This window comes from Trichechus manatus, unplaced genomic scaffold (genome assembly GCF_000243295.1).
Source record: "Trichechus manatus latirostris isolate Lorelei unplaced genomic scaffold, TriManLat1.0 scaffold00035, whole genome shotgun sequence".
Classification (NCBI taxonomy): domain Eukaryota; kingdom Metazoa; phylum Chordata; class Mammalia; order Sirenia; family Trichechidae; genus Trichechus; species Trichechus manatus.
Window position 1 is genome coordinate 8603883 of NW_004443971.1, and position 25167 is coordinate 8629049.

General features: G+C 45.3%; 1 protein-coding gene across 1 annotated transcript; it reads right to left on the bottom strand.

The window, feature by feature from the left end:
- Positions 1-13153: 13153 nt before the first annotated feature.
- DYRK3 (dual specificity tyrosine phosphorylation regulated kinase 3) lies at positions 13154-23345 on the bottom strand. The gene is made up of 3 exons (XM_004375204.2): positions 23104-23345; positions 20689-20800; positions 13154-14967 (listed from the first exon to the last, which is right to left on the bottom strand). The coding sequence occupies exons 1-3, from the start codon at positions 23178-23180 to the stop codon at positions 13393-13395; spliced, it is 1764 nt and encodes a 587-aa protein (XP_004375261.1). The 5' UTR covers positions 23181-23345; the 3' UTR covers positions 13154-13392.
- Between the last annotated feature and the right edge of the window lie 1822 nt (positions 23346-25167).

The following is a 25167-nucleotide window of genomic DNA, read 5'->3' on the forward strand; positions in this document are numbered from 1 at the left end:
GAGGGCAACAGTTAAACCCTCGCCTGGTGCTCAAAGCCTGGAACCCATTAGTCTGCACCCTTTTGTAGAGGTGAGTTCTGGCTCCTGAGACAACCCCATTTAGAATCTACTCCCACCCTCCTTGCCTCCAGTGTATCTGTCCTTGCTTCATTCCATCTGGTGTCCTCAGAGGAATGGCTAATTAAATTGAAAAGAGTTGGCCTATTTTTGGTGTTTTTCAGCTCAGACCTGGAGGAATAGCCACAAAGTTTGGAATGAGCCCCAGGGAGACGGAAAAGCTATGGGGTTGGCTGGTTATTCTAGGATAGGCAGATCCTAGGTCCCATAGGCTGGCTGTTCCATTTAAGGTTCCATCCCACTTCTTTTGGTCATCAGATTTGGGAATGTGGTAAAAACTGGAGGAAGAGGAAATATCCTCCTGGGCATTCTCCATCCCTGTTGTCCTACAAGAAGAAACAAGCTTATTTATTTGGCACTGTTATTTGTTGCAAGGTAGTCCCTGGATTAAGCAATCTACCACTAACTGAAAAGTTGGTGTTTCAAACCCATCCAGGGATACCTTGGAAGATAAGCCTGGTGATCTGCTTCCCAAAGCTCACAGCCTGGAAAACCATATGGACTAATTCTACTCGGCACACATGGGGTTGCCATGAGTCAGAATTGACTAGATGGCAATTGGTTTGAGTTTTAAATTTTATTTGTTGCAAAGTCAGAACAGCTTCGGTTTTCAAATAACACCTGCTTTCTGGAGAAAGACGGTGGGGGAAGGGTGGGAAGAGATGGCTGGGTTGCAGAGGTACACATCCCCAGCCTAAATCCCACTACTTGTATTTGAACAAGTATTGTGTCCTCCTGCATTGGTGATTCAGTGGTAGAATTCTCGCCTTCCATGCCGGAGACCCAGGTATGATTCCCAGCCAATGCATCTCATGTGCAGTACCACCCACCTGTCAGTGTTACTGTGATGCTGAACAGGTTTCAGAGGAGCTTCCAGACTAACAGAGACTAGGAAGATAGGCCTAGTCACCTACTTCCAAACATCAGTCAATGAAAACTCTATGGATCACAACAATCTTATCTCCAACCTGTCATGGGGATACACAGGCTTGGGCAACATTTTCTTTCATCGTGCATGGGGTCACCATGAGTTGGGGCCAACTCAATGGCAGCTAACAACAACATTGTTTCCTCCTAGAAGATTATTTTTCCAAAAACAAAACTCATCATGTTACTCCACTACGTTGGTTGCCTATTTGTTTGCTTAACTGACAAACTCCTTAACTGAACATAAAATGTCCCTTTCAAACAGACTCCAACTCTTCTCACCAGGCTCAACTCCTGGCATTCACCACTACCCTATGCTCTGGCCACCCTGAACTTTTCACCCCTTGCTGTTTCCACACATTTCAAATTCTCTGCTAGGAATTCCCTTCACTGCCTAGTAGATCCTACGCATTAATGGACTTGCAGTGTAAATATTACCTCTTCAGAGCCTTTTTGTTTAACACCTCTAGGAATTAGTCTCTCTCATTGTGTTTCTTAAGCTGGGTTCTCTCGAGAAGCAAAGCCAGTGAAGCATATATACGTGTGTGTGTGTGCATGTGAATGTGTATATATATATATAGAGAGAGAGAGAGAGATTCATCTCAAGGAACTGGCTTACGTGGTTGTAGAGGCTGGTAAATTCCAAGTCCATGGGTCAGGCATCGGGCTGGAGGCTTCTCCTGACTCACATAGCTGCAGGGACTGATAAACCCAAGATTGGCAGACTAGACGGCAGGCCACTGGCTCACGGGCTGTGGAGGTTATGAATCCAAGATGGGCAGGTAATACAGTGGGCAACTGACTCAAGTCCCAGGAACCAGAGGTCAGATAATGATGAGCCAGATGCAGGATCCAGAGCAAGCAAGCTTTGCCAGAACATCCATATATATATTGGATACAGACCACATCCCGGAGGAAACTCCCCTTACAACTGATTGGCTGATCACCTCAGGTCATATCATGGAGGATGACTACATCATTACATAACCGCCAAACCACTGAGAATCATGGCCTGGCTAAGCTGACACACAACCTTAACCATTACACAGTGCTTCCCCCTGAACTTTGTTCATACCTCCGTTACACCACCTACCACTCTGTAATCTTTTTTTCTTTTTTCTTTTTGTTATTCTGTTCCATACAGAATATGAGCTCCTTGAGAGCTAAGAATGTGTTTAATTCATTTGTATAGCCTGCATTCCTAGCCTGGGGCCTTCTATATGAGAGTCCAGTGAATTTTTATGGATACACTGCTGGATTAATTAGGACGTCCCTTTAGAGATGGAAGAAACTTGTCCTTCAGAGAGCCCAGCAGTTGGGCAAACTGATCCTTCCCAAGTGAGGTGAGAAGTAATATGTGGAGTCAGACAACTACAGTCAGATGGGTGTCTTTGGCCATGGCTATAATGTAAAATCTTAGGGGTGGAACATCTGAAATTTGATCTTGAGGTGGATCAAGTTGCTAAGTGGTATTCTGCTACAGTGAGGGAAGGCAGTCCCAGCCCTCTTCTCACCTGTCCTCTGAGCTCCATCTCACCTCCCACTTCCTCCAAGAAGGCTTCCCTGAACACTCCTGTCTCCTGCCTCCTCGGCTGGACTACTCAGTTCTTGAAGCATCGTTCTGTGTTTTATCCTTGATGTACGGCACCATGCTGGCACATGTTTTGTGCTCAGATAATGTTTATTGAAAATGATGAAATTGCCTGCTTAAAGACTCTGCTTGCCCCTCCGGACCCTCTCCCCACCCTTCTCCACTGAGCTCTGTGTCCTGGGGATGGAGGGGAGGGATGTGTGGCCTTTTTGGACTACACCAACAAGGCTCCCCTCTGCTCTGATTTTTGGTCATTGTTGGCCAATGGGAGTATGGGAATAAAAATGAGATGGCAGACCACCATTGTTGTCTAAGATTCCGGGAGCCATTTCCTTCCCTTGCCCTGTGTGTCTTGCCCTTGCGTGCCTCGTTGTCCTCTAGGGGTTTCCTGTAACCCTGCCCACACTTTGTAAAGGGCCTCTTCATTAGGCACTCCTCAATTATTCCGTTTTGAGTGGGGATTGCACACAGTGTCCACTGGAGCCTTATTCACTCCTGTGTCTAGCTCCCTGCCTGTCAGGGTTCTTTCTCCAGGTGCCCGCTCAACATTGGTGCTTGGCCCTAGTTTGGCTCAGAATCAAACTGACTGATTATATTCCAGGAACTGTGTTAGACGCTTTTGCATATGTCCCAGCCCCACGTTCACTTCTTAAATTTCTCAACCAGAGAGAAAATGAACAGTGTCTCCAACCTTAGGAGTAATCTCCATGGAGTCTGGAGTTCCAGAATGGTTCTTGAAATCACAAATGCTCCTGCTCTAACTGGTTTTGCTGGACAAATTAGATATGCAGATTTGGAGGTAGGTTTGTTTGGTTTTTGGTCACAAATCTCTCCTTGAACAATCCACCATCTGATCAGTAATCTCCAGAGCCTGTTGAATGGGTTCTGCCTTCTCACCCTATGGCCATCACCCCGGTCCAGGCCCCTCGAGTTCAGGCTCCTTGGGCCCACAGTAACTTCTGCTCTCTGGACCTCCCCACTCTACAGCACGATGTCATCATGCAGAGAACAAGTTTTCTGTCCCTTCATGATCCCCAGGCCCCTATCCAGCCACCCCACTGCAAGGAACAGGTGCTCCTGGGGTTGAGCCATTCCAACCATAATACACGTGGCATTTCTCGCTAGGAGGATCTGAGCAAAGTAGCCTCTTGGCTCAAGGCTCCCCCAGCATTCCAGGGAACTCAGCTGTGAACAGAGAGGTCTCCAGCTTGCGGAGAGAATCTCTTAACCTAGTTCTGGGACTTCAGTAAAACGATCAGTGCCAGTGTACAACCTCTTCTCCCAGGAGCCCCAGCTGCGCTGTCCTAGATTGCCTAGAGGACTCTGAGGGTGAATTCCTAAGCATGGTGCCTAAAGGGAAACTGAGGCCTAGAGAGGCGAAGCAGGGAGTCCTGAGTCAGAGGAGAAGGTGGGTGAGAGAAGAGAGGTGTCGGAGTGTGTTGCTCAAGGTAGACAGATGCTGGCATTCTGAGCAGCGAGGAGTGGGAGTACCGGGTCGGGGGTGGGAGTACGGGGCGGGGGGCGCAACTATGGGAAAGAAAAGATATGGAGTGATGTGGGGAGCGGAAGGGAGTTCTGGAAACGACTGGTGCCAAATGAAGATTTGATCATGGAAGGTTTTGCCAAGCTTTTCCTCCCTTCAGCTCCTCCCCCACACTGTCCTCACCAGTGCTGGAACCTGTGGCCCATAGCTTTGCCTGGGGCAAAGGCCTACCGGCCGCCTCCCACCCTGGCCCGAATTGCCCTTCTGTCTGCTCCTCTCTGTCCACCCAGGTCCTGCAAAGAAGAGCCGGCACCTTCGCTCAGAGAGCTCCTCATGCCAGAAGAGACACTTGAGCCCGGAGATTACCCGAGCTCTCTTTTTAACCAGCCTCAGCGCATGTGACTGGCGGGCGTCCAGGCAGACATACGCAGGCCAGACCTCGGGCAGAGCACACGGCCCTGTTTATTTCCTACCCGGTTCTCCCACACTTGGGGCTTTCTCATTGTATGTGAGCCCCAGCTGGCGCCACTGAACTGCCCCATCGTCAGCCTTTGCCCCTTTCCTAACGCAGAAGGTAAAAATAACCCCCTTTCGGCAGCTCTGGGTAGCTGGATGGGGGTGCTGGGAATTCAGTGTAAACACAGTGGCGGTGGGGCGGGGTGGGGTGGGGGGTTGAGGGGGTGGTTTCTTCTCAATAGAGCCATTTCTTGGCAGCAGCAGGGAGAGTCTTGACTTGGTTCTGCTGTTAAAGGGCAAGGGTGTGTGGTCTCTCTTTCGTGGGCCTCAGTCTCCCACCTTTTCATCTGGGGAGAGACTGCACACCATTGATTCACATCCCCGGGGCAGGAGGCATTGTAGACAGTGAGCCATCAGTGGGGGTTGCAAGGGGTCAGAAAAAGAAAAAGAGGAGAGGAAGTGATGCTGACAGGGGCAGTCGCCACAAATCCTCTGTGACCTCCAACCTGACCCTTGGTCTTTTTTTTTTTTTGGACTCCCAGGGCACCTGCCAAGCACCCCTGGTGGTGCAATGGTTAAGTGCTCAGCTGCTAACTGAAATGTCTGCGGTTCGAACCCACCGGCCTGCTTGGTGGGAGAAGGATGTGGCGCGGCAGTCTGCTTCCATAAAGATTACAGCCTTGGAAACCCTACGGGGCAGTTCTACTCTGTCCTATAGGGTCGCTATGAGTCGGAATCCACTGGACAGCAACGGGTTTTGTTTGAGGTTTTTGGTACTTGGCTACCATAATGGAGTCCTGGTGGTATGGTGGTTAAGAGCTATGGCTGCTAACCAAAAGGTCAGCAGTTCGAATCCACCAGCCGCTTCTTGGAAATCCTATGGGCCAGTTCTACTCTGTCCTATAGGGTCGCTATGAGTCAGAATTGACTAGACGGCAATGGATTTGGTATTTTGGTTTTACTGACCATAATGTGTCTCACTGTATTTCAATTCTCTACCTGTTTGACTTCCCACAACGTTCTGAGCCCCCAGAGAGTAAGCAAGGACATGTGTCTTATTCATGTTTGAATTGTCCAGCACAGTGTCTGGCACACAGAAGACACTGGGCACTTACTGAAAGAAGGAAGAATGAGAAGGCAGGCGGAGAAAGGAGGGAGGTTGGGCTGGGAGCCCCTGCAGAGCCTCAGGCGGAGGGTGTGGGTGGAGAGGAACCTCCAGAGCCAGGGGCTCCTGCAGTGGTTCCCTATCTGCTTTCTAACTTTATAGACTCAGAGCTCGGTGGTCTGGGAACTCTGAGCTTTGTCCCCTCCTCCACCCCCACCCAGACTTTCCCAGTAAAGCTGGCCCTCCCCACCTCCCTTCCACCCTCCCGCGGTTCTGGATTTCATAGAATTTGAATAAATTAAGAACAGAGGAATCACGATCTCTTTGCAATGTAGCAGCCTCAGCCAGTTTGGGCTTGGATAGGAGTGGTGTGTGTGACACAGCAATTGCAAAACATCTGTCCCTGCAGGAAGCCCATCACGGAGGTGCTTGATTGAGGGGAAGCACCTGTGGTCCAGAAGCTCTTCTCAGTTCCGAAGGACTCTTACCCCTCCTCCCTGTCACACAGGTTCATGACAGCTCTCTGGCGTTGCTAAGAAGATAGTGACTTTGGATTCCAAGGAAAGGAAGAGGTTCTCGAGTGAGGAGGGTTTACCGAGGGGACTGGAGTCAGGGCTTTGTGGGACAGCTGTCCAAAAAGTACAAGAAAAGCTCTCAGGGAAGCAGTTTCTGAATCCATCCCATGGACTCATCTTTGTCTCTTGGGCTCTGACTGGGTTTGACAGTGGGACAGAAATAAAAAAAAAACGTTGATTTAGCAAACAGAGAAAACAGCAAGGCAAGCCAGTTAGTTGTTGAGGGAAATAGGGAAAGAGAGAGAACAGGTGGGGAAGCCTGATGCCTGCTGTTTTCTCCTCTACTGTGATTGATTTGGGTGGCTAATTTAGGATTGAACTGGCATCTGAGGAGGGGACAGCAAGAATCAAACACCTGATCTGAAGTCATGTCAGAGAAACCTCAAGAGTCACCCCATATCATCTTCAAGAAACGGAGGGAAATGAGAATCAAATAGCTAACGGGTAACACATCTTCCGCACCTTCCATCCTCTCTCCTCCTCCTCCAGCTCAGAATATGAGCCTCACACTGTACGCAGCAGACTCAGAACGTTCTCTCCTGAAACCATCTCCCCTTCCCACCCCACTCACTTGCAGATTTAGACATACAAATTTTAAAACCAGAACACAGTGTAGATAATGTGTTGAAGAATGTTCTCTGAACCTACTGCCCAGCTTTTGTTACATTCTGAACGTATGGTGGTCTGCCAGGCTGTCAGTCAGCACTCCCTACCCCTGATAAAATGTCACTTTTTTTGTACATAGTAGTTGCTCAACAAACCACTGTGGAAAGAATAAATGGACCATCGAAGGCCAGTGTGGATGGGCTCTGCTGGCAGGGCAGAGGTGTTTTGTTTGGGCCAGGGCTCCACCCTAGGAAGGCTTACAAATTCTCTGCAGTGGTTCAGATTGAGTGTCCTGGGTTTGCCCTGTACCAGGAGCTGTTCAGCAGGCAGATGCAAAGGCAAGCTGGGTGGCCTTTGCAAAATAAGCAGGTCACAGCCTTGAAAACCCTATGGAGTACAGTTCTGGTCTGAAACACATGGGGTCAACACGAGAAATTGACTCCATGGCAACTGGTTTGTTTTGGTATGTTGAAAAGCTATGGGCAACGCACCTATAGCTCAGATTGCCATTTTCACTGCCTTTTCTAATCTGGGAGTTTTAGCCTTAAATGGCATAAAAAGCTATAGGAGTGTCCCTGGCTTGGGGAAATTAGAACAGCTATATCGAAAGCTGAATACTCTTAAATCCTGCCTGGCCTAGAGTTCTTCTACCAGCAGTTGTTTTGTGTTGAGTACAGGAAGGTCCGCGTCTAGCTTTCGGCCAGGGTCTCATGAGGCAGAAAACCAGAAAGCCTGCTCAAGAATCTAGGGAACAATCCAAGGATCACAGAAGGCATTCCCTCAGTTCCGCGTCCAGTTAGCTTCTGTTGCCGAGGCAATAGTGGCTGAGAGCCAAATCAGAAGCAGACTGGAACCGAGCTGCCCAAAGGCCCCAAGAATAGTTTCTCCTCTCCTCGCATTTGCTCAGTTCCCTCAGGCTTTAAAACAAAGCCATCCCATCGACCAAAGCTGGGCCTAAAAAAAACATCCAAACTTCCCAAACAGTCTTCCTTGAAGCCCCTCATCAAGCTTCATCCTTAAGCCAAGCTCGGGCCCCAGGAGGGTAAAAGTCAAGGTGCCAGGGAGGTGGTCTTTCACAAGTACCGTTGTGATGGCTAGTTTTGTGTGTCAAGTTGGCTAGGCTGTGGTTCCCAGTAATTTTGCCAAACACTAGACTAGTTGCTGTTCCATAATGTAATGTAATATAATCACCTACCATAATGCAATCTAAGCTAATGTGACCAATCATTTGAAAGGGGAGTTCCTTTGTGTGTGGTTTGCCTTCAGACTATAAGTAGGTATTTTGGCAGAATTTTCTTTCTCTCTGTCTCCCCTTCTTGACATCAGTGACCTAAGGGTCTTGGTATGAAAGCCTCCAGAAGTCTCCAGCCTACTGTCTCACCTACGGCTCCTAGGACATAAGCTTGCAAAAAGCCTCCAGCCTGCTGCTGACTGATGGATCTTGGGATGTAAGTCTGCAGAAGTCTCTGGCTGCCGCCTGACCTATGGATTTTGGACTTTCTAGTTCCCACAATTGTGTGAGCCAATCCCTTGAAGCAAATCTCTCTCTATATATATATGTATCTGTCTTACTGATTCTGTTCCTCTGGGAACCCTGACTAAGACAACCACACAGATGTTTTCTCATTTCCCTTCTCCACAACAATGCTGGGGCTCACATGAGAGACTGAACAGGAGCTCTGCGAACCAAAAAGGTACTGGCTGCATCTGTAAGGCTGGATATCATCGCTCTCCTTTCCCCTTCCCAGTATCTCCTTTCTGGAGCCCTGTATCACTGTCATCAAAGCCAGGTGAGAGAGGCTGTACTTGCAGCACAACCCGAATAATCCATAGCAACTAGTTCTCACCCACCCTACTGGGAACACTTTGGAGTACGGCACGCAGGTCCTGCTGGGAACGCCCTCAGCCTTGGCTCTGAAACAACCATGAGATGTTGAAAATCTCTCAAAGCAATTCATATTTATTTTTTTAAAAACCAAACAGCACCCGTCCCCCCACCAAAAAAGCACTGACTCATGCATGCCAGATTGCACTTTTCAGAGGAAGGGTGTCAGCAGACGTAAATGAACAATGACAGAATCCCGTGACACCAAAACGATTCAAACCCGACGCTTTTAGAGGCTGACACTCAGAGCTGAAATAGCCACAGGTCAGGATTTGCCTGATTTGGGCCTCTACTTCCTTTGTAGTCTGTTTGTGTGGTGGCAGGAGAAGTGAGAATCTTTCCAGTCACCAGTCAGGCAGGCTTCTCCTATTAGAGAAAAATTATTAGAATCCAGCCCTGACTTAGAGGTCAGTGAGCTATATTAAGAATCATATCCTGCCCCTTCAAAGTCTAGACCATGTATTTGTAGCTCTGGCTTATCTCAGGGGTTCTGGAACTCAGGGACCAGAGAGTGTTTAGTCCTTACATGGTTGGGTTCACTGTGACTCATACACAAACCTTTTTCACTGAAATTAGCAGGCATAATTTGACAGACACTTAGAAAGGGTTACCCCCAGTGACATGATGGTTGAAGGCTAGATCTGGAAGCACATTAAAGTTCTTGGGCTTCAGGAAGCACAGGTTGAAGTTGAAAGTGGGACACGCAGAAGTGAGGGTGTTAGAAGTATTATTTAAAACGAGGAGACTGATTCCTGGCAGAGAACAAGAGTCTGCTTTGCCAGTCCCTGGGCTTGTCTCTTTATTTGCACGGACTCCAGATTTTTCCTATCATGGATGTCTGCAGTTGGCTCTCAGGATAGAAAGTTATGGCGCTCTATGGACTGGTCCTCTCTGGCAAGACCATGAAGAGATAAGAGGAAAAATATGTTCTGGCAATTCCACCTCATTCAAAAGGTAAGTATTTATCCTTAAATCTCAAAAGAGAAACAGCTACAGAGGCAGTCTGGAGCAATCACTGTTACCTTTCCGACATCCGTGTTGATGACATCAAGCAACAGATGCAAAAGAAATAATTAAAAATAAATGAGAAAGAGTTTTCCATGATTCACCAAAGTAGTAGGAATATTCTGTTAGTCAGGAAAGCTTAGAACCATTTATCAGCTGCTACCTAAAGTTTAGCATTTAACTTTAATTACGTCTGGTTAGCAATCAAGCAGAACACAAAGTGTTTCAACACGACCAGCTGCTACAAATCCAAACTATTTCATAGTTTGAATTTTTATTTAACCTTTTGTTTTTTGTTCACACGATGCACCCCATTCTTAGCAGACTAAATACTATGAAAACTAAAACGTTAATGAGGTGAGCCAGTCAATCTGTCTGCCCCAAACCCCTTAACACACCTAGGCATAAAGCATGCTAATATAGTCCATAAGCCAGTTTCCTCTGTGAAGATCCAGGCTAGACTCTTTTTCCTCTTACACTGCGCTCCTGTGGAGGCAGAAACAGAATCCTTTTGTGACAGTGGAGTTATGGTTACATTTTTCCTTTCATTATCATCAAGGTAACTGTCTAATGATGGACCAGAATAAAGTGGCCTCATGTTAATTCTTACCTAATTACCCTTTCCCAAAACGAGAGCTGAGATTAACTGTATGGTCAACTTACATGGAGGGAAACCAGCCTCCATTATCTGCCCTTCATCAATGAGCATCAAAATCTGTTCTTCACAACATCTTGGAGACATGGGCCTGCTCATTTGAAGCTTACATTCTTATGTAAGGAGGAATCATGATGGCACATGATCAATGAATAGATCAACGGCAGCGAGGGTAGAACGTAGTACAGACTCTAAACAGATGATCAGGTATTACATGGATTAGTCAATTTCCCATATTAAAAGAAATAAATGATTTAAGGAACGAAATAAACAAAAATTCCTACCCAACTCTCTCATTGGGTCAATAATCATTTTGGAAATTCAATTTAAAAATCAGTAAGTCAACCAACTTGACCTGTCTAACTGAAATGACTAACAGCAAAAATGGTTAAGGAACAGTCTAGTAACTGTGAATAAGACACAGTCTGAATCTCTGCACTAACTCGGATCCGATTCAGTCACTCACTGCTATGGCTGGGCAAAGATCCAAGTGAAAATTTAACAGTGGCTGAAAAAAGGAGCATAGGGTGACAGCCTCTAAAAACCACAACTTGTCCCTAAACCGGAAACCTGTCTATAAGCCTCCTTAAATCCATCAGTACAACCACCACGTTTTAAAGCAGCCCACTCTCCCCAAACCTGAATCGGCCCGCAGCAGACAGACACGCCAACTTGAATGACTCTGCTCTGCGTCACTCTTTAGGTTGCCAAATTTAGACAAAAACACATCTATTCACTTTCCCAGAGCTTTCTAGAATGTCTAGTGTCATAGATGGTCTATATCCTTTCACTCAGGCCAGTTCCTGTAACCTCACAGTCGATGCAGAATGCAGAAACAAACCATGCCAACCTCAGCCACAGGCTCGTGTCTGACCAAGGAGACCTCTCGCTAGAAACACAACACAGAAATCCGGTGCGCGTCAGATGTTTGGGGTGGCAGTTCTTTTAATAGTTTGCTTAGAAGAGCAGGTCTTCCACACTGATAACAACTGGCAAAACCACCTCAACACATGCTCTGCCCAGATAGTGCAGGAGACGCTCAAACAACTTCGTCAACAAGTGAAGGGAATTCAGCAGGAGACAGAGGGATCTAAAGGAGTTGTGAATTACACTGCCTTCTGTCAGCCAGGAGAAGAGGAGATAATTAAGGTTTTAAATAGTTCAGTTTCTCAGTCACCAAAGTACCAGGATGTCCCCCCTTCAAAGGGGCTGAGGCCTCAGTTTGGGGTCTTCCCTGCCATCTGGCCCTTGTGCTTGGGAGGCTGCAGTCACACCTGAACCCTTATGATGCTTCTGTAATAAACGTTCATTCTCATTTTTCACAGCCTTGCTGTGGCAATCAAGGATACTTCTGGCTAACAGGTAAATACGTCCATGGCATTTTCCTTCTCTCTTCTTGTCTACCATGCTGCTCAAAAAGCAACAGAAGAACCTCCTTCCAGTCTATGGAGTTCGCAGACTAAATTCTAGAATAACGAAAATGAGAATGGTTCATTCTGAGAACTATGTTTTGGAAAGCAAATGCTCTACTTTAAAGGACACACTTTTAGGATAGAATTTGGGCATACTTTTGTTTAGAGGAAGGAGCCCTGGTGGCGCAGTGGTTAAGAGCTCAGCTGCTAACCAAAAGGTCTGCAGTTCGAATCCACCAGCCGCTCCTTGGAAACCATGCATGGCAGTTCTACTCTGTCTTGCAGGGTCATGATGAGTCGGAAACCACTCAACAGCAACGTGTTTTTTTGTTTGTTTTTTGTTTTGAGGGTGGGGGAAAAAAAAGCAGCAGTAAGTTAGTTACTGTCCCTTCTCCACCCTTCTAAGACATCTGGCCAGCAATTAAAGATTTACATTTTCACAGAAAAAAAGGCTGCTGAAGTGAGTGAGGATAATGGAAAAAAGGGGACGGGGAGGGGTGGATAATCACTGGTTTCTGGATTTTCAGATAAGGTAGAGCTTTCTTCTTATAACTGAAGTTCGCTCAGAATCTGGAAAACAGCCTTAGATTTAAACTGGAAGAGGGAAAAATGTGGCACATTAAGGTGGCAGATAGCTGGAAAGAGGGGAAGCTTTGAAACTAGTTAGGTTTACCTGATAGTGATCACATCTATAAGGAAGACGGTTCATTAAACCGCATGCAGGTAGGCTGATCCATGGAATACCAGTAAGTTTGGGAGCCACAATTCTTGTGCTGATTCTACCTTTGACATTCTGGGTCAGTTAGGGGCAAAGAAGCTGCCTTCTCTTCTTTGGGGATGGGAGAGGAAAGAGGAAGGGGAGGCAAACAATTAAGCTGAAAACCGATGCCTTAAAAGGCTATTTGGTAAAGTAGTGAGATGGCTGTAAAATGCTTTGTATGCCCGGGAAACAAATCAGAGGCAAAAGAACAACAATTAAAAACCAAACCAAACACCCCACATCAGAGAACTGAAGGGAAGAGGAATGAATCACTGGAAAGTAGTGACACCAGTTTTCCAGGGGACCAGAGCTTCCTGGTGCTTCCTCCAGCCCACAGTCTGCTATGAGCCCTCTCACCTAGAACGGGCCCACAGAAGGACCTGCTGGGGCAAGAGACCTAGCTTCCTTTCCTACACACCTACCACCATGTCTCAAATTACACCTCTCTGAGGGAGACTAGAAGTGAGGAGAGGTCAAGAGATACTTTTTGGTATACCTTCTATCTTGCGAGAAAGGGATTTAAGCCAATAGAGGAATACATAGCTTGAAGTACATCTGGCGATAATAACAAAGATACATTGACCTATAAAAACTCATTTAATGTATATTGCAGGATGGCCAATACAAGCTGGTTAGGTAATCAGCCCTTGAAGAGTTTTTACAGTCATATAAAAATGTTTTGCCTGTTAAAAAAAGAAGTCTAGTCTAACAAAACATATCCACTGATGGGCTAGTACTTTTTTTTTCTTCCATTTGCAGGTTTGCAAAATAATTCAAAATACACGTATATGCATTTCTGAGTACACTGCTGTCCATTAGCTAATCAGTTTTGGCAGCACGCTGCACAGAGGTATACCACCATTGGCTTCCGACATTAGGTTAGCTTTAAGCTTGCTGGCTATTCCAACAACTGGAGGCAGTTTGGAACCAAGTCCCTGGAAAGCATTTGTAGGATGTACCACCCGTTTCCCTGCCACCTTTCCTGTGGTCAGAGGTCTGGGCACAGACTTGCTGATCCAAGGGTGTCTTAATGCTTGAGCTGGGGTCAGGCGGGCAGAGGGATCCCAATGAAGACACCTCTTCAAAAACTCTACAAACAAGTAGTCATCACACCCTTTCAGTGCTGTTACCCAGTCTTTGCTGCCTGGGGGACCCCGCTTTTTACCCCTACGTGAGCGGCCTCCCACAAGCACAACCCTCCCATCGGCCTGAGTGGTCACAGAGCAATAGCGAGGTAGGCCCTTGGAATTAATAAAGTACTTGGCACGTTTGGATTGCTCCAGAAGTTTTGGTGGCGGCATCCCGAGAAGCTCCATCATGCAGGCCAACTGGTCTCCCTCATCCTCTCCGGGGAAGAGAGGCTGTCCTGTCAAAAGTTCTGCAAGGATGCAGCCGAAACTCCAGATGTCAATGGGCGTGCTATAGCGGCTTCCTAAGATGATCTCTGGAGCTCTGTAGAACCGAGACTGGATATACGTGTAAAGCTTTTGGTACTCGAAGCAGCTGGACCCAAAGTCAATGACCTTGGTTGCACTGCGCCCGTGGTGTTTCAGGAGAATGTTTTCTGGCTTCAGGTCGCAGTGAATGATCTTATTTTTGTGGAGAGCATCCAGGGACTGCAGGATGGACTGGGCAAACTTGCGCACTAACTGGACGCTGAAACCCTGAAACTTGTTTTTTTTAATTAGCTCATAAAGGTCTATGCTCAACAATTCAAAGGCAATGCAAACATGGTTCCGGAACGTGAAACTTTCCAGCATGTGGATAACATTCATGCTACCAGTTTTATCTTGTTTTTTGAGATGCTCCAAAATCCGGATCTCCTCTGCTGCTTGACGACGGAAGCGCTTCTCACTGCGCACCACCTTCAGGGCCACATACTGCCCAAGCTTGTGATCGTAGACCCGGGCTACCTGCCCAAAACTCCCCTTGCCAATAATTTTCAGCACCTCGTATCGATAAGCTAGGTGGTCTCGAAGTACATGAATATAGGCCCCGTCTGCATCATCATACCCCCCATTATTGGGACCACCAATAACTCCGTGTCTTTTCTTGGCATTTGGACCCACAAAATAAATTTCTGGATAATTGACGATTTCCAGCTTCTCATAAGCAGTGAGGTGGTGTTTATATTGCTTCAGGGCTTGTTCTGGAGTCAAAGGCACCATTCTGGGTGCTTTGGAGGAACTGCTGGACTTTGCCATGTTCAAGCTATCTGAACTTCTGCCCTGAGAGACGGTAGGAGAGCATTTTTCTGAGTTGGTGATGCCAGCTGACTGAAAAGTATCGGGTCTGCTGTTGCTGAATTCTTGAAACAGCTGCTCTACCTTCATCTCACCTCCATTCAGAAAGTGCTGAGTATGCTCGCTCGTCAGCTGCTCGGTGGTAACCTATGAAAGAGAAAAATGAAGATAATGTTGAAGCCAGTAAAAAGACTGGAAGATGAAAGGATCCTCCCCCCACCTGAACAACAATGACAACAAAACAAACAGGTCCAGTCATGTTTAAGGTCACAATGTTCCAAAAGGGAGATAAGAAAAGCGGGGGTCTCTAGAGCCTTGGGTTATACTAATCGTCAGACTCCCTGAATATTTTGGCCACCCTAGCACCCCATCTATCCCTTGCTTTGTTCAAGACCCCAGACATGCTAGGTTCCTTCTTACAGGTATGTCTTTGCATTGAGAATGCTTTCACACCCATTCCCTCAACTCCTCCCTTCCTTCGAGGCCCAATCCAAGGCCTCTCTCTTCCACTCAGGACTACTCCAAGCCCGTGCTAATTAGCCTCACATCTTAACTGCAGCTCTTAAGAGTCTGTACCACACAGTTTGGCACTTGATGATATACTGTCTATACTGCTTATTAATCGCTTCAAGTATCTTCCCAAATCTTAAAGGCATGTAACAGGCTTGAAATAAGGCATATTCAAGTGTTCTGCAAACGACAAGAGTACAATTAAGTGGCAGAGGCAGGATTTGAAACCAGGTCTTCTGACTCCCAGTCCAGGGTCCTTCCCATTAACGTACCTCAGCCCTAGGTTCTCCTAGTCCTGTACTTCCCTCTAGTAGGGATGACTCGCTAATCACAGCCTGGAATCAGCCGAGGCCTCGCTGTCTACTCCCAGGTCCCCATATGAATTACTGCAGCCTTCTAGTTTAGCTCTAAGCCAGAGGGAACTCTGGGGATCAGCTAAGCCAACTGTTCACGTATCTGCTGAGTAACGGGGAGCTGGGAGAGGAAGGCAGTAAGGAGCTGGGGTGAGTGAGAATCTCAGGTCCCTGGGTGCTTCTTATATGACTGTCAACTAAAGAGGCAGAGTTTCTTGCAAGCCCACATGATAAAGGCATATCACCCCTTTTTATTCTCTTTTGCTTAACATTTTCCTGGAACAGTAACCCCCAAAATAAAGCTCTACTTATTCCTCTGAATTGAAATAAGATTCCTTGAAGTAATATGTAGGAAAAGAAAAGCAAAAGTAGATGACACTTTAAAAAAAAAAAAAAATTAAGAAAAATGTAAGAAGGGGTTAGAAAGAAAAAAAATAAATCTTTTGTGAAAAAAAGTCTCGGATACTTCAAAGAACATCAATTTTTCTCAACTGACCCTGAAGAATTGTACCCCTCCCTGGTGCGTTTGATAATTTCAGAGTGTCTACGATCAGGGATAAATAATTCCAGAGGAGCTCCAAGCTACAGTTATAATCTCTAAGAATGTGAAAAAAATCAAAAGGTAATGATCCCAAGTGGCCAAACCTTTAGGAAAAAAAAATTTAATATAACCTAAGCAAACAATAATACCTGGCCTACTTAAAAAAACATAGAAAACGTAATATAAAAAACAAAAACATAAACAACAGAAAAAGGATGAAAAACACTTAAGTGCTGACATAGCTCACACCGTCCCTAATCTAGTTGTGAAGCGGCCAGTACAACGGTAGCCATATGCTGGCACTTAGTTTGAAAATACAGAGGTGAAATGTGGACCAGAGATAATCTCTGATACTCAGATAGAGAACCATCACTGCTCAAGAAAATAAATGGGCCTGCAGACAGAACCTAAATACTTTGCTACAATGCAAACCACCCAACATTTTTCTCATCAATAATTAGGTCAAATAACTATTTCTGTTTTTAGGGATGACAAAATAGAAGCAGACCATATTCATCCATCCACCCATCCAACATCCATGTGAACACTTACTGTTCACTATTACAAGTGCTAAAAAACAGGTGTTCTCAGGGAACTGCAATCTATTAGGAAATCAACTTGGCTGAACTAGGAAAGAACTATAATCATTTGGCTCTAGTTAGATTTACATAACAAAAATAAATATCTGCATACAGTCTCAGCCAGTTTTCCTTAAAATATTTACTACTTAACTCTAATGCTTCTGTATATTTACTACTGGAGTCTTTGGGACACATCCTAGAGAAATATGAAGTCAAAAGGCCTGGGTTAGGGTCCTTAAAAGCTGTGAGGTCCCTGGGCAGGTTACTTGAGCTTTCCTAATCTCAATTTCTTTATCTGTAAAATGTGGATGATAATATCTACTAGCAAGATGTGTAAATCAAATTCTAATTAATAAAATGTATGAAAGACCCTTAGAAACGATGAGGCATTGTAAAAACAGTGGTCACAATTAGGCAAGATTCTCAATATATCTAGGTTTAAACTCTTACACACCCTCCACCAGGCATCTGGCATTATGTATGCCTTCTGCTCAGTGAAGGTCCCCACAACAGGCCTTCCCCTTCAGATGCATGGATACTCCTCACCCACTCTCCCCGACGTAAAACCTACTTTGAACTAGCTATACAATTGAATGTGTTACCTCTCCAGGGTTATTTGAACTTTAACAGAAGATCAATGCCTTAACCCAAAGGAATGACTCTAGGAACTTCAGTCATCAATGACAAGCTGGTAGGAAAGGTATCTTGGTCCAGGGTCCATCCCTGGGTATTTCACCTACTCTGCCTACATGTAAGGCTGTGCTGGCTCTGGAGGTCTTCATTTCTGTTTGCGATAAAGAGAGGATCTCAGGTACAGAACATTAATAAGAACAGATACATAACAGAAATTTAATTTCCACAGAACTATTACAATAAGATTAAGCATGGCTTTTGGATTTCTTGACTCATGGTTTTCCCTTTAAGTGGGCCTAAATCTCTTTTCCTGCAAATTAATTCTTACTGTGCCCTCTGGAACCACAAGAAGTATACAAATTTCATGCAAGAGCCGTTCAGATACCTAAAAAGGACCACGGTACTCCCTACCCCACCGTTCTTCTCTAGGTTCATCATCCCCATTGTGTCTTCTCTACCTTCCGTGACACGTGTTCAGGTCCTCTTGCTATCCTGCTCACATTTTCAACAGAGGCTGCACTTTATTTCTGTCTCTTTTGAAGTGTGGCTCCCAGAACAGAACACAGTAAAACTTCAGTCTAGTCCACTATGGAGTATCAATATTTGACTCTCCAGTTTATCTAGAGAATTCAGGAAGGAATTTTTCCAAACTGGAAGGAGTTTTCACCTTAGCTTTCTTTCCTGTAAATAACTCAAATACTGGCCTAAATCAATTATGTATCAAGCCCGCTGTGCTATAAATAAAACCTTCCTTCCATTGTTCTAGAATCTACAATATTCACAGGTTGAAGTACAATAGTTATAAAAACACAATATATTTCTAGTCTAGGTTAAAAATCACAACAACCAACCAATGTATATGATCAACTATATCAAATATTTTGCTAACTATGTATTTATTTCCAGAGAGACAGAAAATGCTGGATTCATCATGTTTTAGTTCTTAAAAATGCTTCAATATACTGTTAATGAAGTTGGTGGACTCATGACATTTCAATAGAATCTTCTACTGTTTTAATCAAGTCTTAAAGAGCTTTTTAAAAAAAAATATTTATTTTGTTGTTGAGAATATATACTGCAAAACATACACAAATTCAACAGTTTCTACATGTACAGTTCAGTGACACTGATTACATTCTTCGAGTTGGGCAACCATTCTCTCTCTCCTTTTCTGAGTTATTCCTCCTCCATTAACATAAACTTACTGCCCCCAAGGTTCCTATCTGATCTTTCCAGTTGCTGTTGTCTAAGTCTTAAAGATCTTGATAAGAATTTCAGAAAAAGAATATCCTTGTCATCTAGATATACAACCCACTCTGTCTCCCAACCCCCGACACCAAATCCCTGCAACACAAAGCTTAACCCGATAAAAGCCCATGGACAGATCGATTTATAGTTTACAAGGAGAATGTTGAGTATCTTGGATAAACGATGAAGCTAAAAGACTCTGTGAAAAGAGCAACAGGGTCTTGGGATGGAATGATCACATAATGAGCTACAAACATCACCAAAAGCTCAAAAAGTCTTTTTTCAGCAAAAGTTGCAAAGCTACAACTGGGTTAGAATCAACAGTCATGTGTTTCCTAAAAACTGAATCACATGCAGAAAGAATTAAATGCATTTTGATTCTGAAACATACAATTTCACTGACCTACTGGAAGGTGATTAGCATCTGCCAACCCTGAATTAAAGTTAAAATGAACTTTAAGTCAGATGTTAACTCATCAATTGCAAAGACTTCCCTGTAGAAACCTTCTGACTGGCAGCAAGTGGCCGAGAAATCTGAAGGTCAACAAAGTGGTGTGTGGTTCTGGAGGAGGACCGAGGGGTTTTTACATACCAAGGAAATGGAATGGAAAGAAGTTCCAGGGCACTCCAGAAGAGATTAAAAATAGGGTGGCTAGCCTTCCGAATATTTTTAGCCTATACTTTGAAAGTAGTGAAGAGGTTGATTTTAATAGCAAAAACTGACTGAAACTTACAAGTAAATTTTTCCATATAGCAACAAAATGTGAAGAAGTATGATCAATTAGTCTGTTCAGTTTTCTCATTAGATGATACATGCAGTCAACTGTAAAGTCACAGGATAGCTCCTTCCTGTGATGGCGCTTGTCCAGGCCCTGCTCTCCCCAGCTATGCTATGTGTGTTGAGCAAATGTGAATGAATTTTATTATTATCTGAAGTAAAACAGTGTCAAAAGCTAAGTGTCTGCAGTTCCCAAAATGATTAAATGTGTCAAAAATCAAACTGTACTGTTCAAATTTTATTTATGGTTTATAAAATGGTTCTCTTTACCATGCTAATAAGCTAGGACTGCATTTCTATCTTGCAGGAAATAAATCTGCAGATCTATGAATTCAGGGATACCTTCCATTCTGTGTTTTTGTTAAAAGGAGCCTTTGTTAATACTCTCTGTATATCATTCTACTTCTCACTTACCGATTATCTCGTTATCTGACATTTTGCATTTAAGACAATAGTAAAAAATTTACTATCCTACCACTTTGTGCATTAACAATGTACGTCTGGCAATAACGAATGCTGAGGTTTGAGGCGAGAGTAACGCTGACTTTGATGGTTAAGGTTATGTGTCAAGTTGGCTGGACCATGATTCTCAGTGGTTTGGCAATTATGTAATGATGTAATTTGGCAGTTATGTAATGAGGTAGTCATCTCCATTTTGTGATCTGATGTGGCCATCCTCCATTTTCACACAATGCCAATTTTTGCATAATGATCTGGTCTTTGGATCCCAACCATGCTGATAAGGGTGGAGTGGGTGTATAAAAATAAAAGGAGTCCATGGATGGTTCAAATGGTTAAGAGCTTGACTACTAACCAAAAGGTCAGCAGTTCAAACCAATCCAGAGGCGCCTCGGAAGACAGGCCTGGTGATCTGCTTCCAAAAGGCCACAGCCTTGAAAACCCCACGGAGCAGTTCTACTCTGCACACATGGGGTTGCCATGAGTTGGAATCAACTTGACGGCAACTAACAACACCACATAAAAGTAGCATTTTTTTTTTCCTAGTGCCATATATTTATCCCAGTGATTGAGCGGAAAAGAGAGGCTCCAAATCAAAATCATTTTGAAAAGTTAAACTTGGACCCCAGACACTGTTATTCTAAAATCAGGAGAAACCAAAAAGATCTAGGTCTCCAGTAATATGTAACCGTATCTTGAGCATTAAGTAGTACCTCCTCCTTCCTCAAATAGTTAAGAGTGCAAAGAACTGTTTCATGTACTTACACTGAGTCTTCTGGGTAGAGGTGGTTCGGAAGGATTGCAGAGCACATTTGAACAGGGTGGGCATTTGGTTTCATCTATCATCATGAAGGTATCGTAGACAGCATCCCCCAATCTGGTTGAAAGGATTACAGATAAAATCTGTCAGTAACTGAAGAATATAAATTTGTATTTCCAAAGCATCCCATGTCTTTAAACTGCTTCATATTTGCTACAAAGAAGAATTAACAGAAATAAACATCTATACTGCATTTTGGCATGGAATACAAACAACTGGGGTATTTGGCAGAGGAATAAAGGAAGCCCAGCTTGTCTGTGTTTTAAAGAAAGGATAGCATCTCTTGGTTTGTATTTTAAAATAGTTAAAACTGAGTCATTCTTTCTGAATGCTGTTAAACTATACCCGTTGCTGTGGAGTTGATTCTGGCTCAAAGCAACTCTATAGGACAGAGTAGAACTGCCCCATAGGGTTTCTAAAGCTGTAAATCTTCATGGAAGCAGACTGCCACATCTTTCTCCCATGGAGCAGCTGGTGGGTTCGACCCCACAACCTTTCAGTTAGCAGCCAAGCGCTTAACCACTGAGCCCCCTGTTAAACTATATGCAGCATGGCCGTTGAGTCAATTCTGACTCATACTAACTCTATAGGACAGAGTAGAACTGCCCCATAGGATTTCCAAGGCTGTAAATCTTTACAGAAGCAAACTGCTACATCTGCTACATCTTTCTCCTGCAGAGTGGCTGGTGAGTTCAAACTGCCGACCTTTTGGTTAGCAGCCAAGTGCTTTAACCAGTGTACCACCAGGGCTCCTATCGTTAAACTACAGAGACTATCAAAAGGATCTAATTTACTGCTTGAAAATAAAAGCTAGTTTGAATCTGGAACCCAAAAACTAACCAGAGACTTGGATTCCAATATCAGCTCCACCCCTGGCTGCACTGCCTTCTCCTCTGGGCCTCTTCCTTCCCACATGTTAAAATGGGAAGAATAGTTCAGCCTACACACTTCTGGGTGTTACAGGCAAGAAATAAAAGGCCTTTTGTGGGCTGTCTTCTATGTATTTATTTACTTACTTGTATCTATGTAACTTGTAGAAAAACACACTGAACACTAAAGCAAATAGGTAAGGGGTTCTCTAGGTTACAGAATGCACTGAACTGCACTTCTTTTCCCACTTCATTCTCTGGTGAGTGGTGGTAACAAAAAGCTAAATGATTTAGGATCATTTCTCTGTTCTTTAACACTGTGCCTTCACTGCAAGGGAACACAAAAGACAGACAGAGGATTTATTTACTCCACAAAATGGCCCTGAATAATGTATTTCATCTGCCACCAAGAATATGGATTTCCCAGTTATACACATCAGCATTTCATGGTATCATTTTACAAGATATACTATGAATACACTGTAACTATGTTGCAAGGGAAGAATTTTTTTTTAACGTCTTTTAAATATCCTGGAATATTTTAGTTGCCTTTAGAAACTGTTTTGTAAAATTAGTTCTAGAGTTTTCTTAATTAATGTGTTATAAGAATACAAAGGGTAAAAAAAAATGCCACTACACGTATTTTTGGAGCCTTCTCTTTTTTAAAACATGCTCCCATTCTGATGGAATTATTTCTGTCTTTAACAGGAAACTGCTTCACTGTCAAGAACCAAAGATTCTGGATGTGACTGACTCTGCCAAGAGCATGAATAAAACAAAACAAACCGGGGCAGGCGTTTACAGAGAAAAAGACACCAAAGACCTGCATAATTTCCTACGGACTGACTGCCGGAAGAAATTCACCAAAGGAAGTCTCCAGGTGAAGCGGGAACGGGGTCTCTGCTCCAGTGAACGTAAAATACAATGCACGATAGGGAATCTCTCAAAATAGAATCTGCAGAAACCCAAACCGGGCACAGCCGCTTACCTGCTTATCTGAAGCCGGACCGCACCCCCCACAGCAAAGCCCAAGGAGAGTTCAGCCCTTGGTTATCTGCTCTGAGCAACAGGGCTTCTTCCAAAGGTATTGCTCCCTGGCTGCCCCGGACCAAAAAACCCGTTGCCGTCGAGTCGATTCCGAGTCTGGCTGCCCCAGCTGGCTTAAAAAACCCACAAAAAGTACAAGCTTTTCGGAATCCCTTACCTTACACACCCGATCTAGAGCTGCAGAGATAATCCCAGGGGTGGAAATTCTTCCCCTAACTCCGCTCTAGCCCCCTCCCCCTCTCACCATGGGCTGGGGGAGGGGGGCTCACGGAGAGGATGGTGGGGGGTGATTCCGGGAAGAGGGTCAGACCCCTTCCCTCGCCCCTCCTAGGGAGGGCTCGCTCAGCCTCCAGCCTTCAGCCCAGGCCTCGCTGCCCAGCCTCGCCTGCCAGCGCCAGCCGCTCACGCCGGCGCCCCCAGCCCGCTGCCTCGCGGCGCCGTTACCTCCGCTGCTGGGGCGGGAGCCCGGCCCCCGGCGGCCCCGCATCCTTCCGCCCCGGCCCGCGAGCCGCGCCTCCCATCCACAAGCTCGAGACCCCCACGGGGGAGGGGCGGCGGTTGGTGGCTCCGGCGGGTCGCGTCCACCTGCGCTGGAAAGGCTGCTTCCAGGGCCGCGACACTTTCCCGGGGATTCTCAGCCAGACGCTGCAGCTCCGCGCGCCTTCGCTCCGGACTGGCCCGGGCCGGGAGGGGGAGACCGAGCGGCGGGGATGGGAGGGGGGAGGGAGGGCGGTCTGGCTGCCTAGCAACCGCGGCACGCCGCGGGAAACGCCTCTGCGCAGCGACGCGGTGACGCACCGGGGCAGGGCCGGCGACCTCGCCCCACCGTGCTGGCGCCGCGAGGTTGGCGGCCAAGCCGGTGGGCTGCGCGGCCGGGGTTCGTTGGTGTGGCGGGGTGCTGGGCCGCGGGGACGCGGCTGGGGGAGGGAGGAGTGGCACCGGCAGAGGATTTGTGAAAGTAGCCGTCAGCCCCGATTTCCACCTCGAAAGACCTCACGATCTATTTTCCCTTAAATAACACGTTGCTGCCTGGAGTTCTAAAATCTCCCTGGAACATATGTATTTTTTTTCAGCCTATCCCACTGCAGGGGCGGCCCTCCGGAGGATAAAGAATTATATAAGAAAGCAATAAAAATAAACTCTTTCATTGACACTGTACTAGCTCTTGCGAACAATGTCTTATTTCATCTCGGTAACCCTACCAGGTGACATCCCTATGTTGCAGATCAGAAAACAGGCTCAAAGAGATTTAACTAGGATCCAGAATTGAATCTGGGGTTTGTCTGATTCCTGCAACAGGATGCCACGGATGGTAGGGCTCAAAGAGCCTTTGAGGGCCCCTTCCAACTTCCCCATTTTACGGATAAGGAAACTGAGGCTTAGAGGGGACGTGCTTGCTCATGATCACGTGGCGAAGCCTGAACTAGAAGTGTTCAAACACCCAGCCTTCTTCTGCAGCACAGCCCCTTGGAAGCCTCTTCCTACTGTCCTGTATTTTTCCTTAGAATCTTTCCCCCGTTTCTGAAAAGTTAAGAGAGACACCCTGGTAACAGTAATGTTAAAGCGAATTTCGCTAGTTTGCACAAAAGTGAGCGAGAGGGAGGCTAAAACAGACGAACATAAGTGCTGTTTTCTTAAGTGAGGCATCCAGGCAGATTTTCTAAACCAGCAAAGCAGGCCGCTGTCTGACCCTCCAAATGAGAACCAAACGTTAAAATGCCGAACACTGGCGCCACCTGATGGAGCCTGGGTATTCATTGTCCCAAATTAGTGCTATAGCGTAGTCCCATAAATCTTAAAAAATTTCCATCCAAGTTTCCTTTTCCCGTGACTAAGAGTTATGTCCCCTGTTCTTATGCCTCCGAGTTAAAATGCCCCTAAATATTCTAATGCTCTTTACTTTTCTAAGTTAAGAATGTGAAGGTTTGGGAAACTTTATTCTTTATAATCCATGTTGTTTTAGCCTCTCTAAGGCATAAACATAAATAAATTTTCTTCCATATGATTTTTATAAAAATTTCTAATTTTATGAATAAGTGTTTTATTTTGTTTTTTGCCTTCCCCACCAAACACCTGTGGGTTTGTATTTGGTCACCTATAGAAGCTTTTACTTGAAGAAAGTTCCATGGCAACAAAAGACTGGGACCAGATTGTTGCTGAAGTCCCTTCCAGCTATAAGATTGCATAAGTCTATTAACTAGTCCCTGTTGGTAGTAGTCATGTGGACACCTCAGAGCACTTGACTGCCCTAACCCTCTAATGGAACTTGCCGCACACGTTTCCTTCCCTCATCCTGAATCACCGGTCTGAGAGGACCCCACCTCCGTCTGTTTAAAGCACATCTCCAAGAGCCAACCTGAAGCATTCCTGCTCCCCTTCTTGCCCCTGACGTGGGAAACACCGAGCCTCCTTTGTCTTTATTCTATTGTTCCCATGGTTCAGGGAGGGAGGAGTCCTTGATGGTTCAGGAGCCTCGAAAATCTCTGACTTTAGTGATCCAAGTACTTG